Below are 16,317 nucleotides of genomic sequence, written 5' to 3'. Positions count from 1 at the left end.
TCCCGCACAATGTTAATCACTTGTGCCTAATTTATTAACAGCGCATGGGATTCTTTTTTTGGTTTCTTCTAAATCCTCCTTTCTACCTCCATACGTATATTTCCAATTTCAAATATCAAAGTTGCAGAAAGACCATGATCCTCCTTGTTTACGGTTCTTGAGCCGCAGATACAGAAATGAACTCTCCAGGGCTCCAGACTAACTTTTTTCACTAGGAGCACAGTGGCACCCAACTGAAGATTTTAGGGGCACAACCACAAAATTTAAGGGCACACACCATAAATCAACATGTTAACCAAATATTCACATTTCTACTAATCTCCACTGTATTACTAATAAATACTTTGATAATAGATGCAGAAATTATAATGTGCTGTTTCAAATTCAGGGTCACTTTTGAAGATGCAACAAAAGAGAAGGTAGACTGACAGCCCCATTGCCGTCATGACAGTAATAAAATATATATATATATTTTTTTTTTTTAATTTATTATTGTATTTGTATATTATTTGTTTTATTTTCATCATGACCGTTTTTAATTGCTCTTTAATGTTTCATGTAAAGCTCTTTGAATTGCATTGTTGCTGAAAGGTGCTGTAGAAATAAATTTGCCTTATAAGCTCAGCCTTTCAGTCAGTCACCAGGGCACAGAAACCACCGTTGTTCCTGCTCATCTCCGAGGAAGTGTAACATCAACAGCACCGCGACCGCTTTCGGCTCACTGTTAACATCACATCGCAGCAAACACTGTCTGCGTGAAGTTATGAAAAACTGTAACCGCACTTGAAACCACTTTATCGGCATTTCCGTGACTCTGTGACTTCAACAAAACTGCAGAGCCGACGTAGTTTGCATCGTCTGTAGCTCTGTGTGTGTGCGAGTGTGTGTGTTTGTGTCAGACCTCTGCTCTCTGTCAATTTTCAGAGAGGACAGATAAGCCTGTGCTTATGTAGCCTGGGTAAACCCTGACGAACTTCCGGCAAATTTGAGATTTGCTCTGCAAGTCAGTCTGGCGAAGAGCCCATTCAAACCCATTTCCAATGTTCACAAAATTGAGGCACCAATCACAACTGCTGAGGCGGGCTTTACACCAATCACAACCGCTGAGGCGGGCTTTACGTGACGACGATAGCGAGCACAGTCTCTTTTTCCTTTCTCTAAACTTTTCCGCCGTGTGTGGCGCGTACCCGCACGCGGTGTGAAGCGCGTGTCCGCACTATTCTCCCCCGATTCTCCCACATGTCGGGAACGTCGTGAATTAACCTGCAACATGTCAGCTGTTTGGGAATTCTTCAGCGTGTGTGCAGAAGATAACAAGTTTGCAATATGCAACACCTGCAAGGAGACAGTAGGGTTTGGAGGGACCACACCAAAAACCAAAATCACATTTTTTTTAGTGGATGTGAAAAGCGTCACCCGGATCGTTGCTCTGATTGGTTGAAGGACTATCCAATGCGCCCAGAGGCATTTGAGTGGCGTCCGTTGGTGACGCCCCTCTGGAAATGAACGGTCAATGAACCTTTCCCAGGCCCACTCTCAGTTACAGCTGAGAAGGGTCTGGTGTCAACCAGGCTAGTGCTTATGCGCTCTCAGGTACCGAAATTTCAACGTTTAACATGTAAAAAAAAAGGGGGGCAAATTTACTGGTTGCACATGTGCGACTGGATGTAAAAATTCAGTCACACACTCTCAAATTTTGGTCGCAGTCTGGAGCCCTGTAGTCCCTGGACCGTAGTCCAGCTGGACATGAGCGAGGCAGGTTTGGGACTGAGGTTGAGGTCTTGTTAGCAGAAGAGGTGGCGAGTGTTCTTCAGTCTGAGCCCAGGTGTGAAAGGTCACAGAGGTTGAGGAAGTAGAGAAAGAAGATAAAACTGAAGCGGTAAAAAAAAAAAAAAAAAAAAAACGTACCAGTTTTGCGTTGTCGTCGGTTGAGCAGGTCGTTGATGGCGGCTCGGAATCTTTTGGCCTCTTCTTCACTGGCGAAGTTCAGACCGACCTGGCAGGTCTGAAGGGAAGAAGAAGAAGAACCACAGACGATAAAAATGACGAGTTGCCTAGTAGAAGGATGTGTGGATCAGAATTGAAGCATTGTTAACTTCTAAACCTCACATTACACATACATTTAGAAAACTGGTCAAATAAAAACACTGATCATTTTATTAGTCTTCATCAGGCTCTGTCTAGATTTATTTACACTGCTGATTGGCTGATATCAACTTCTGGTCTCCTTGTGAATTACAAACATTTTGGCTTCTCTTTAAGACTTAGTCAACAATTAGAAGAGAGTTTTGAGCCAAAAGTGATCTCAGTGCTGCGTTTTTAGCTCCAGTAGAAGAACTAATCTCAGTTTAACCTAACACGCCTAAACCACATATCTCATCAACATTCTCGTATACCGGGAACGTGCGTGACGGGGTAAACAGGAGGCAGCGCGTATACTCTGCCCGTTGCTGGTAGTTGCACTGGTAACCTTGGTAGTAACTTAGTCTCGGAGAACGAGACGTCATGACCCAATCAGGCTGCGAAACGCTGGCGTCAGTGTCGGTGTTGCCAAGGGTCTCTGTTTGCGGCCGTTGAGATGGCAACACAACCCCGCAGATTCCAAACCAAAACGGGTCAGAAGTGTTTCCAAATGTCTCCGGTTTAGAGGCTCGGACACGCCACAGCAGTGTGAGTGCGAGGTGTAAACGTAGCAAAGGATATTTTAGTTTTAAACCAAAACGTAGCAATATGAATGCAGCCTTCCTCTGACAAACACAATACATTGTGATACGATTGTCAGTTTAAGGCGATCATTTTGCGGTTTGTGTTGATAACAAAAAGAAATCAGATTCAGAAGGGTGAAAAAAAATATCATCTATAATGGTCTGATTAAGCACACATTTTCATTTTAAATTCATTTTAGTTGGATAAAAAGCCTTCAGAAGCCCTCTTTTAAAGAGCAGACATGCCCTGAAGGCCTGTGGCTGCAACACATTTCTGTCTGTGTGTAAAGACCCTGATGTGAATATTTACATTCAGTGATTATCACACCGTATTAAACGGAGTAGGGCCGTGGTTTTGAGCTGCACACTTACATCGCCTGTAAATGAGATGAAGTAGGATCTGGTGCTGCTGATGGAGAAGTTGTGGTAAAGCTCCTGTTCAAACATGGTTTTCCCTTCCTGAAAAAAAAAAAACAAAAAGGGAGAGAGAAATGTCAGAGGAGATTCTCCTTGATGTTTAGAAGGACCACATGTGTGACTCAGCAGATATCCATCCACTGAATACAAAACCCATTTAAGCCTTGCTATTCATCTAAAAAAGCAAACCAGGAGTTTTTAGATTTGATTTCCGTCCTTCCAGACGGTCACAACTGCTCTCAGTTCATTTCTATTGAGATAAATACATGTTGAGATATTTGAGCTTTAAGAGAAGCAATCAAATTGTTGGCCTTTCTTTATTTGGTTTTCTGACGAGAGCGCATTAATAGGGATCAATTTGATAGAAGACTCAATTATTAAACGTCAAGTGTGCTTGAATGCACCACCAAGGAGGGTTTTCAAATAATCCGTGCTCTACGCTGCATTTTAAACCACCTGCAGAATCATGCAACAAAAAATATGATAAATCTGCAGCATGTTTTGAGTCTCTGCAGGCTTGTTTTTAAATGAAACCAATGGGGGTTTTTTGTCCACAAACTATGATATCCATATGGATAAGCACACATCAGTGGCTGGTCATTCACTTTGATCCATAAGGGCTTCACAATTGATTCCACATCATTTTTAAAAAGCACCGTATTTATTTCCTCAATGATTACTGACAGTGAGTGTATGGAAGGGATTTTTTCATAATATGGGCACTTAAACATGCTTCATTCATCTACCGCTGTTGGGGTTTAGTTACAGCTTTACAGGGGTTTCCTCCACGGCACGGCCTCGCTCACCTTGATGTCAAAAACTCTGATGAAGTAGGATCTCTGTGGGTTGTCTTTGACCAGACAGGCCACGCCACAGCACCTCTTCACCCAGCAGCAGCTCCGGTCTGCGCCGTACACCTGGACCACCGCCGAACACAGCGTCTGAACACACGGGGGACAAAAGCACAGGGCGGTGAATACCTGCAGCTGCCCGATTCGTTAAAAATCAAACATTGTAGTTACTGTGACATCTTTTCTTGATTTTGGTTTGGCTGGGTGTTGATGACAGAAGGGGGAGGAGGGGATTTGGTCATGTTGCAAGTTGTAGGTTTAAATAAAATAATGAATAAATTGTTAAAATCTCAAAAAATAAACACATTTAATATTCTAAAAACACATTTCAGGTAGACTGATTCCTGCAGAAAGTGAAAATGCCCAGTGCAAAGCCTCTTAGCTGCATGTGTCCTGGAGCAGGCAACGAGGAAGAGGAAATCTACATGATGCAAAACATTTCCAACGGCGATAAGGACTGCGTGCAGCACACATCAGCTTCACCGGGTGAGAAACACAGAGACAGAGACCTTTTGCTATCAGTTTACACATGCAAATACAGTATCTTCAACAATGGATTGTCAAATGTGCAGAATAAAATAAATAAACTAAGAGGTCATTTTATGGCTGTGCATTCATTTGTGATTTGTCTGTCTTGGCTTTGCACTTTAATTAAAAAAGGAGCACTGATTAAGTACATCACTTCTATACAAGTTGGACGGGGCTTGTGAAAGACAGATTTTTAAAAAAAGACGGCCAAATTCAAAGCAATAGAGGCTGTACTATCCTGACTTTTAAAGCCTCAGTATGCTGCAACCAAAAAGCTTATCAGATGGTCAAACAGAGTCTGAAGAAACAGACTTTTCTGAAAGTAATTGGCCAGGTGTACGGAGGTGACAAAAAAGGCAGGTTTGAACTAAGCCCTCTTTAATTCTACACAACTACTTCATTTTTCATGTCATAAAACCGAATGCAACACCATGAATGTCTTCAAGGAGAGACCGCCTCAAAAGTGTGCACTATGCACAGCAGGCTTTTTAACACGCACACAGACATTCAGAACAGGTAGAAACACTTTGGGCCTCCGTCTTTAAAATCCTAGCACACTGCTGAGCATCTTTTCCTGATAAAACTGTGTTAGCATCTGGTTCACCAGCAGTTCAGCCGACCTCACTAAACGCGGCGCCAGAGCTGGGAGCATTGGAGCAGTGACGGGGAAGAAAGATGGCGAATCATTTAGAAGTAAGGCTGTCCTCGACTCAAGAAATTCTTAGTCGACTAACACTTATACGATTTTATCGACTAATCGATTAGTTGATTTAATTGACAGAGCTGTGCGCTTTGAGAGGTGGTTAAGACTAGAAAAGCACAATATAAATGTAGTTAATTAACCATCTTTAAAACTGAGTTTCTCCACAATTAATCCTGCAAAAGAACCACTTTAAATCTTGTGTTTACCATAAATGTGCTCAGATGTTTCTTGGAAATATGTAATTAAGCATGAATAAGCATAAAAAATGTCTAATTGACTAAGGAAATCTTTGTCGACTAAGACCAAAACGACCGATTAGTCGACTAATCGACTAAGAGGTGGCAGCCCTATTTAGAAGACATCGTCTAGGAGCCATTAATGTCTCTACAGAATTCTGGGCCAATCCCTCTGGTAGATGTTGAGATATTTCACTGAAAAGTAAAAACTTTAACCTGCTGGTGGCTAGGGCTGGTTAACATTCAACAAATTTCGATACCGGTACAGATACCTTGACTTCGATAACGGTTCCTAGGAGATACTTTTTTTTTTTAATACTAATTTTATAAAAGAAAAATAAATGACACATTAACATTACGGTGCACATCTTTGTATATATTTTTAAATTAAAGTTTTTCATGTCTGTTTCTACGACGTGTAATGTTGGACAGCCAATAACAAACATTATTAAAGCTGCGAGCAGCGATGGACGGGCCCTTGCACCTCTGCGCGCGTCTGGGTTACTGGTGGATGCCGCTCCTTGCGACACCTTACTCAGACACCGCAAATCGTCACCAATGAAAAGGGAACTCCCCGCTGAGTTCAATGATACCTCACGCAAGACTCTACGTCATACAGTTCATTAGCTGTGAAAGGGGGCGTGGCCAAAGTATAGGGGGCGAGTTTATTGATACCTCAACATAAGACTCTACCTTAAACGGGTCACCATTTATGAAAGGGGGCGTGGCTTAAGCATAGGGGGGCGGGCCAAACCATGAGCAATGAATAAGGAAGTTGCTGCTGAGTTCATTGATACCTCACATAAGTCTCTACCATAAACGGATCACCATTTATAAAAGGGGGCATGAAATGGCGAAACGCACAAAACAGCCGCCCCGCCACGGCTACACCCTATGACGAAATATTTTCTTTTAACAACTTTTCATCTTTAACATCTTAAGATGGTACAGATCAAATTTGAAGTTGATCGCACTAATTTCGAACTTTCAATTAAAAATGGCGGGCTTCCTGTTGGGTTTAGGGTATGGCTCCAATGAGGTTTTCTGTGCGTCGTGACATGCTACATATGTATAGCAAGTTTCGTGAGTCAACGTTAAACGTACTGCAGGGGCTCAATTCTTTTATGTTTTTAGGGGGCGGTAGCGAGCCATTTTTGTGCACCTTTTCCCAAAACCCTTAAAATACGTAAATATTCACCAGACTTAATGCGCCCGCCAATTTGAAAAAAAGGGAGTATGATAAGCCCCTCAAAAAGGCAATTAATTTGCCGTAATAATAATAATTCCTTCAGTTTCAATAGAATCGCCGCTGTCGGCGCTCAAGCCCTAATTAGATCTTGGAAGAAGTATGCTGCGTGCTGACTGGCTCACTGATGCGGATGAGATTTACTCCTTAGGGACTGAAATTGGGTATTGAATGAAGAGGCATTTTTCGGTACTCGATACTTAAATGGCAATTCGGTCGGTGCATAAAAAGTATTAAATTAGTAGTCAGAGGCTTACCAAAGGGATTTACCATGAATGTCTGTATAAAATTGCATGGCAATCTTTCAAATAGCTGTTGAGATATCTCTGTCTGGACCAAAGTGACTAACTTTTAGGGGTTTCTTTCATTCCCCCCGTTTTTGGAGTGTGTTGCATGCTGTCCAGATTGTAAAGCCTGTTGAGGCAAATTTGGGATTTGGGGATATATAAATAATTGACTTGACGATTTTGGTTTGACTTCAGTCTGGTCTTCAGAAGTAAAACACACGATCAGTCAAAAGACTCCACTGTTTAGCCCTAAAAAGGATCAATGTCCTGCTGTGTTGGAGGACTGTGTATTAAAAGTCGTAAACTCTCCGCCAATATGGATTTGAACACCCTTAGATTTAATCACTTATTACAGTGATTGTTTCATTTCAAATCTGACATTTATTCAGTGTTTAACCTTGACTTTTGCAGAACAGGAAACAAGTCCAGCTGCTGTCCTCAGCACTGTCCCGTCCTCGGACTGCTCTGGGTTGTGGTTTTGAGGTTTCTGCAGAAGTCACACGGTGTTTAATCCTTTGCCGGGATTTCTCCCTCTGCAGCAGAAAGAGGCCGAGTCCGCTGGGGAGGAGGAAAGAGGAAATGCCACTGGGCCGGTTTCCTCCTCTGTGATTTATGACTGTAGGTTGGAAGAGCAGCAGGAAACACTCAAAATCACCACTCAGCATCATACAGAAAGGTCAAAGATCAGCCGTTAAATGCCTCATTTAGGCTCAGTAAATTCTCGCCGAGGGAAAGTATGCAGCAATAAACACAGACAACGACACTGCAGACAAATAGACTGCATCTCGCTTCCCTTAAATGGCACAATCCTGGATCCATGAAATAACTGGCCTTTAAAAATTTAAATCTGCCTGCCTCTATGGGAATTTAACAAAGTGGTGTACTTATGTACCCTGTATTTTAAGGAAGAACATTTATTTATTTATGAAAATTGGTGTACTTAAAGTACTTAAATTAAGACAATAAGATCAATTTCCAAAAGATGTTTTTTTATTCCTCTTTTAGTCAACTTTAGCATGGGTGTGTAAACGTATGGAAGCCACTGTAGATGAGATCCAGCTATAGACAGGTTACACCCGCAATAGACAGGTTACACCAGCTAGCACCTTAGCAAAGATGAGCCTTAAAGATCTGTCAGTGTTTCCTTAAGGATGTTTTTTTGTTTTTTTAGCAGTGGGGGCCGGTCTGTCCGAACAACAACCCAACTCGGAAGAAAGCGAACGTTTTGACAATATAGTACATCAACACAACAGTATGTGGAGTTAAACTGGACAGGTCCAATAAGCTCTGAATATTTCTACTTGTTAAATTGCAATGGGCAGTGCATTATGTCGGCAGGATAATTTAAAAAGGCAACCGCGTCTACGTTGTGCAACTGCCCTATTTCTGATACGTGGTGGGAGATATGTTGCCATGGCGGGCCGCCACTACAAAAATCAACATAGAGAAAACACTGTCGATTAAATCAACTAATCCATTAGTTGACCAAATCATGAGTGTTAGTCGACTAAGAACTAATTTAATAGACGACAGCCCTACCACATGGGAGAACAGAACTTAAGGTGACTAAAGCGACGACTAGTCGATCAACCGAAAATGAATTTGCAACACATTTTGATTGATTTTTTTATTTGATGGAATGCCGTCATGGTATCCCACACACGAGCCACAGACTTTGAACAAACCACATTAGCTTTCCTGCTAAAATCTCCGTCTTATCCAACTTAGAAACATGAACACATTCATTCATCCAACCTTTAGTTATACTGGAGAGATCATTGAGGGATGGCACTCATTTACAGTGACATTGAGTCAAATATAAAACTACTAAAACAACAACAACACCGAAAAGAAACAACACCATCACAAGAACAATAAACTACCAGGGCTGGTCCGAATACCATTTTTTGAACTTCGAAGCTTCGGTAGTAATGAGCATTGAATATTCGAAGCTTTGGAGAGAGGGGGCTGAACATATTATCTCTAATAAAGGCAGGAATCTCTATGTGTCTGTTTGTTTGCATTTGATTATTTTGAGAACCTTTCATCCAAACGACTTCACAAGGGAGTGCAGCAGTGTCGTATTTGGTGCAATGTAGACAGACAGGCCAGACGCGTTCAGAATTAATAAACTTTTAACCTCTCAAGGATCACCGTCCCGTCAACGAGACACCTTGTGACTGGGGCGTCGCTGTAACTTCGATAAAACTTCCACTCATGAGCGTTTTTATAACTTTAAAATCACAATGGAAAAACGCGAAACTGTTTCCCATTTCCGCACTTGTTATCGCCGCTAGCTTCTCTGCCCAGCTCGCTAAATGCTCGAAGTGAGCGTCATCGTGTACCGACAGTATCTTCTTCTTCTTCTTCTTTGTAGTTTATTGGCGGTTACCACCACCAACTGGAATGGAGTGTGAACAAGAGATAAATGCAGAAAATAAATAAACCAAAATTAAAAATAACGAATATTCGAATGTCAAATTTTCAAATCGAATACCAACCCACCGAACGAATATTCGAATATTCGGGTCCAGCCCTATAAACTACTAAAAGGTTCTGTATTGGAAAAATTATTTGATAAATAATTAGGATGTCAAAGAAAGCACAATTATCTAAAAGCAATAACAAGTCAAAGTTTGGAGGTTTAAAACCAGTTTTCTAAAATGTCCAAAAGGCAAAAGTGAGTTAATCAGGAGAAGTGCTGTATTTTGTTCCAGGAGTCAGGTGGACTAAAATGTAAAGCAATTACACAGGTCTTGTCCTGCACCTTAGGTTGTCCAACGAGCCACCAAGCAAACGTTCACTGAGGAAAAGTGCACTGATAACTTCTGTTTACAGTCTAGATAGCTCCTTGGCTGAAGCACATCAGCTTTTAGGGCTGGGTACCAAACGACGATACTTTTATGGTATCGAAAACAATACTCCAATCCTATGAGTATCGAAAAATTATTTATCTTTCGGTGCCAAATTTTGGTTCGAAAAGCGTCTGAGCGCAAGCTTATTTGTCCTCTCTGCATATTGACACAGAGCGGAGCTCCGACCGAGACAGACACACACTAAACTGTCTGCAGTTTTGTTGAAGTCACAGAGAGTCACGGTTGGTTTCATGTGTGGTTACAGTTTTTCATAACTTCACGCGGACAGCGTTTGCTGCGATATGATAGTAATGGCGAGCCGAAAACAGTCGCGATGCTGTTGACGTTACACTTCCTCTTATTAGACAAACGGTGGTTTCTCTGCCCTGATGACTGACTGACAGGCTGAGCTTGCAAGGCAAGGCGCTTTTATTGATGTTACTCTGAGTGAGCAGTTTTACCAGAATTCTTTAATTTTGATAACTGTTTTGATTCACAATTAAGGTGGAAAGTAAAAGCTTTGTGTTTAATGTAGTTTTGTTGATGTTGAAATGGATTTTAAAACATACGGTATTGAAAAAAGTATCGTTAGGAACCGGCATCGAAACTGAGGTATCGAAATTGGCACCGGATCAAAAGATTTTGAACGATACCCAGCCCTATCAGCTTTTAAATGTACTTGCAAAAGCCCCTTGGGTCCGGGTAGATGCCGATGTGGTCCTTACTCTTGAATACCTTTACCCTACCGACCCTTTAACAGCACACTGTCTTCACATGACACGTAGGCGACAGCCCAAGTTTGTTTACTTTGTCACTCCATCCATACAGTTTAAACACACACGGCACTGGGTCCGAAAAGGTTGAAAACAGTCAGTGAATTCAGTGCTTCCCCCAAACTTGTAATGTAATCTGCCACCAGATAAATCCTCTGCAGTTTAAAGAGCAGAGGGGCTCTACACTAAACCGGCTTAGCAAATTAGCCACATAACTTTAGGAAGCTTACATCTAATATTTTCTGAAATTGTGTTTCCTTTTTTTTTTTTTTAAACCTCAAACTGCAAAGCTGAACCCTCATACCAAATGAAATATCTCAAATTTGTATTTATTTCTTAAGATGCAAATCTGAATCATCAGATTTAGCTTTACTTACAGATATCGGTCAAACTTTCTAATCCTGCTTTGTGAAATACCCCCCCCCACCCTGGAACACCCTCCATCTGCGCGCTTGTGTGGAAAAGGAGATGAAGTCTCCACAAGAGTGTTGCTCTTTAACTGAGACTAACTCTAGTGATCAAAACAATAGTGCAGTCAAATTACACTTTACTGGTCGCACCTAGAATTAGTCCTGAGTCCAATATCAAACTTTAAAAGATACATTTGTGATCTTTTTGTTAATAGGGATAATAATAGGAGGGATTTAAATGCTAGTTTTTAAAATCGGTTCATTGGTTTACTTTAAAGCTTTAGTGCATAACTTTTTGATATTAATGAACATCCGTTACATTCAAGCCGTTGCCAAATGAGTTGATACGAAGCTAATTAAGACTATCAGCTCCACACAACTCTCTCTGGATTTCCCAGCATGGCTACATGTCCCTGTTCTGCAGGTAATCCACGCAAAGTTGGAAGTGCGCCCTTGTTTAGAAGAAGTCTCCCAGCTAATCCTGTCTTGTACGAAGTTGGAGAAACAGCTAGCTAGCTCATGTAATCCTTACCTAGCTACTGCGCATGTGTGACTGACAACAAAGATCTTACAGAAGTTGAGAGGTCTCACTCTGTAGCTAAAACAGAGACCTGAACACACAGGGTGAAAAGAGGAGCTGCAGCAATGTGCAGTACAACAAAAATATGGTGTTTATTGAAAATTAAACCACGTAAACCTATTCTGATAAAACCTCTAAATACAAGTATGAAGCTGAAAATGAGCATAATATGAGCACTTTAAAGCTTTAGTGCGTAATTTTTTGATATTAATGAACTTCTGTTACATTCATAGCCAAATGAGTTGCTACAAAGCTAATTAAGACTATCAGCTCCACACAACTCTCTCTGGATTTCTCAGTATGACTATGTTCAGAAGATTTTGGCGTCCAGTGACTTTACTGCTCAAAAACTTGAGTGACGATAATGACCTTTTCTGAAGAGTCCATGTTTTTTTTAATCCTCCGTGTCCTCCTTGGCTACAAGCAACTGTGTGGAGCAATCACAGAAGGCTTGTATCATGTGGATGCGCCGACAGTGTCATTACTTAGAATTCCTGATGGGGGGCGACAGAAACTACACACTATGGCTTTAAGGTTTGGGTTTTCAGAGGACCGGAGGTTGGCATAAGAGCGAGACAGTTGTAGTGCAGTTGCACTTTTCTAATGTAGTAATAAGTAATTTCTTGAGTATGACACCGCACACAAGAACAATACAACTATCAACAAAACAGACAGAGGAAGGTAACACCCGAGCACCTAAAAGAACCCTCACATTCAGTGATAGTGATAGAAATGGATTTGTTTTAAATGACCTGATGCACCAATAACATCGTCGGCCGAGCTTCCGCTGCCCTAGTCTTTGCTAGTCACGCACCGTCGCTACTCATAGGCCCTCGTCTGCCCCCCCACCCCCACATGTTGAATCGGCGTTGGGGCTTTCGGTTAGAGGAATACATCTGGTTGGTTATTCAGCTTAAGCAAATTAGTGCACAAGAAGAAAAACAGTACTGAGGAAAGCAAAGGACTGAAGTCAACAGGGCACACACAGAAGGCTCTTCTCATTTTTCCTCTCCATCTCATCTGATCAATCCAATACACACAGAGCTAAGAGATCAGACTATGAACAAGCCGATGTCTTCAGTACTTGTTACGTGATGTTAATGTAAGTTAACCTCAGGTCAAATTTGACCCGTTTTCAGCGTTTTTTTAATGAAAAGAAAATGACAAACGAAAAGCAACAAAACAATGAAAAAACTGTCAAAAACACTGAAAGAAGAACTACAAACTTTAGAAAATGCACCAAAAACGTCAAAAAAAGTGCCTAAAACATTGGAAAAGTCACAAAAACATCGGGAAAAAGCCATAAAAATGTTGAAAGAAGTGACCAAAGCGTTGAAAAAACCCTCCACAAAGACATTGAGAAAAAAAAATAACTTTGAAACAACAAAAAGGGTCGTTTTTTTCATGGTGGACGGGAAGAAAACACAAGGGTAAGCTTACACTCGTCAGTAGCGCTACGTATTGTTTGCTAAACACAAGCAGCAATATAAGAATTTGTCTAGAAAAAAAAAATACGATCTGTATCTGTTCTGCTCTGCAGGCCAAAGTCCTGTTCAGCCTGTGAAACCAGCAGCAGCGGACATTAAAATCTGCTGAGCTGTCCGTCTACACCCATCTCATTACATCACCTCCCCAAAAAGGTCAGATAAACTACAGCCTGACTCACAGTTTGTGCGTTTCGGGCCTTATCCGAGAGGGTTTTCGTAGCTGGTTATGACTTGGTGTTGAACATACAGGTAGGATAAGCCTTGTTCAGCGTAACACACAGGCGTTGCTTTTGATTTTCACGTTTAAAAAAAGGGTCTTTCTTAAATTAGACTGGTTTGTAGCTGAGTGAAATGCCCCTGAAGTAATTTAAGTGGCATCCATGACGACAGCTGGTTGAACCTGATAAACGTGAAGGATGGGAGCGTCACAGCTTCCTGTCCTGTTCGGGAAAACGCACGACCGTCCTTGATGAGGTGGAAGGAAACGCTCGAACTCACATTTCCCTTGCTGAAGCAACATTCTGGCATATCTGATATATAACATCAAGTTACACTGAAGACCCCTGTAGTTCCAGGTAACACAAAAATCTGCTAGACTTCAGGTGGATGCTAAAGAAAATGTGCACAGAATAATCTTTTATATAATCACAAATAGTCTTTTTTGTCCCAAAACCAAAAGAAACTGATTACAATGATATAAAGCCAAGAAAATGAGCAAAATCTCACATTGGAGAAGCTGACTAATCAATTAAGTGGTTTTTAATTGTTTCAGCACTAATTAGAGTTATAAAGAATATAGGACCACATCAAACTACTAGACTACATAACATCTTTAAGGGTTCAATTTGTAGTTAAGAAACCATTTAATTATTTATAATCATGTTTCTATAATTGAAGACAGAAAATATAAATAAAATTATTATAACTGAAAATCCGATGATTATTTTCTCCATCAGTCGTTACGAATTGAAAATGATCATCACAATTTCCTAAATCCAAACTTAACATAATTCACACTGCTTGTTTTCTCTGACCAATAGTTTAAAAAAAAAAAAAAAAACGTATAAGATATTCAGTGTACTGTACATACAAGACTAAGGAAACAGATGATGATCTCAATAAGTGGCCTATGTATGACATGCCAATTCGTATGCCATTTGGGCGTATTATCAAGACTCATAGTTACTTTTTAGCGTGTTTATCAACGCTGTTTGGCCTCCATTGACTTACATTACTTTGTGATAGCGTGTCAATTTACGCCATAACGAGTAGTATGAAAGGCTGAAAATCTGCATAGGGAGGTTGGTCAGGGTGGAGGATGGGTCAAACAACCCAGGACTTTCACCCAGGAGACCGGGGATCGTTTCCCGCGTGTCACGTTTCCTAAACCCAACCGTCCCGTTCTTCTTTACCTAAACCCAACCATCCCGTTCTTCTTTAACTAAACCCAACCGTCCCGTTCATCTTTACCTAAACCCAACTGTCCTGTTCTTCTTTACCTAAACCCAACTGTCCTGTTCTTCTTTACCTAAACCCAACCGTCCCGTTCTTCTTCACCTAAACCCATCTGTCCCGTTCTTCTTTACCTAAACCCAACCGTCCCGTTCTTCTTTACCTAAACCCAACCGTCCCGTTCTTCTTTACCTAAACCCAACCATCCCGTTCTTCTTTAACTAAACCCAACCGTCCTGTTCTTCTTTAACTAAACATTGTGACTTGGCTTTAGAAAGTGGCATGTTTACACAAAGTCATGATGTCACGTTGAACAAGCAAATATTTACATTCAATGACCTAAAACCAGTTGATTTTGCTAATGTTTTGCTTCAAAAATGTGCTTACACAATTAATAAATGATCAAATATGTTGCAGGCATGCTCTTAACTGCAAAATGAAATACATGTTACTGATGTTAACACATATTTTAACAAAAACATACAATACTAACTTGTAGTTTTTTTTATGTCTGGATACTATTTTAATAGTATTTAAGCATTAGAGTTTTTAGAAATTTAGAGTGATAAGCAGATTCAAAGTTTTGACTCTCGGTGATGGAAGCTAAAAAACTGTTTATATATGGTTCACTAATTGTGCCTTTAAACGTATACAGAAGCTAATGGATAAACCAAATAAAGAGAAGACGCCATATTTTTTTGAACAGCTTTCAAAATGCGTGTAAACAGATAGAACGTGAAGGAGTCTGAAGGGTCACCGATTTCGATGCAACACCGGGGCCCCCCGGTTTGAACGCCACAGCGGTGTTAAAACAGGCTCCTGCTGCTTCGTGTGAACTGAGAAATGAAAAGCATAAACTGACGTTTCTTTATAACGTGTGGGTGAATGTACCTGGCCATTATTTTAACCTGCAGGTGGTAAACAAACGGGGTAAACTTACAGCGCATTTCCTGCCCAGGTAGCCGAACAGGCACTCGTTCTCCTGCGGGGTCAGGAGGATGGAGCCGACGTTAAGAGCCCTGCGGGGCGGCGGGTGGCTGTTCATGGCTCCAAATTATTCTAGTTAACCCCCCAAAACGATGCGGTTATGCCCGGACGGACTCAGCGAGCACTGCTAATTACAGAAAATCCATGCGTACTCCGGTTGCAGTGGCCTGCAACCGGATCATCTCCGCTGAGTCCGACTCCGAACTGGAGGGCGGAGGAGGACCGGGTGGGGTGTTTTGCAGGCTTGTTCCTGTTTAACAAAGACACTTAACTTCTCAGTTTTGTGTAAAATGAAAAGAATTAAGGACTAGCCGTGTGCCTGTACGCGGATAAAAGCTCAACTTTCATTCGTAAACTCCTGCAGCCGCAGCAGCGATGCGTACATCCAACATGGCAGCAAGACGGAGCAGACCACTTTAAAGAGGGTAGAGAGGGGTGTGCGGGTTTGCACAAACTCTTTAACTTCTCACCGCAATATGAATAGCATTGTGAAACTGGTGAACACACAAACAGTGAGATATAATTCAAAATTTATTTGAAGGTAGAACTGTGTGTAAAGTGTGTTTTGGTCCATTGTGAAGATAAAATGTCGATACTAAGACAGAATGGTTTGGTCCAATGTGGCAGCAGGAATCATGGATGTACTAAGAGAACGGCAGGAATGCAGCTCTGCGGAGGGAAGGGGAGGGGCGATGGTATGTGACGCAGAACGAAGGAGGAGCCAGATGGTGGATGTATAAAATGTAAATAAGACGCCTTTGGTGGTCATAAATAATTTATAAAATGTAGAATATTTTGTA

The 16,317-nt window shown here is 41.2% G+C and overlaps 1 protein-coding gene across 1 annotated transcript in view; it reads right to left on the bottom strand.

The window, feature by feature from the left end:
• Nucleotides 1-15,926, bottom strand: part of wasla (WASP like actin nucleation promoting factor a) — a 33,442-nt gene extending 17,516 nt beyond the window's left edge. Inside the window, 4 exon segments of the mRNA XM_028586429.1 lie at nucleotides 1,909-2,005; nucleotides 3,078-3,164; nucleotides 3,929-4,063; nucleotides 15,471-15,926. Coding sequence (XP_028442230.1) covers nucleotides 1,909-2,005; nucleotides 3,078-3,164; nucleotides 3,929-4,063; nucleotides 15,471-15,575 — 424 coding nt within the window. The 5' untranslated portion in view covers nucleotides 15,576-15,926.
• Nucleotides 15,927-16,317: the final 391 nt, after the last annotated feature.

The sequence above is a fragment of the Perca flavescens genome, chromosome 8, assembly GCF_004354835.1.
Source record: "Perca flavescens isolate YP-PL-M2 chromosome 8, PFLA_1.0, whole genome shotgun sequence".
NCBI lineage: Eukaryota > Metazoa > Chordata > Actinopteri > Perciformes > Percidae > Perca > Perca flavescens.
Note: the sequence above shows the minus strand (reverse complement) of the source record. Positions and strands in the feature narration are given on the sequence as shown.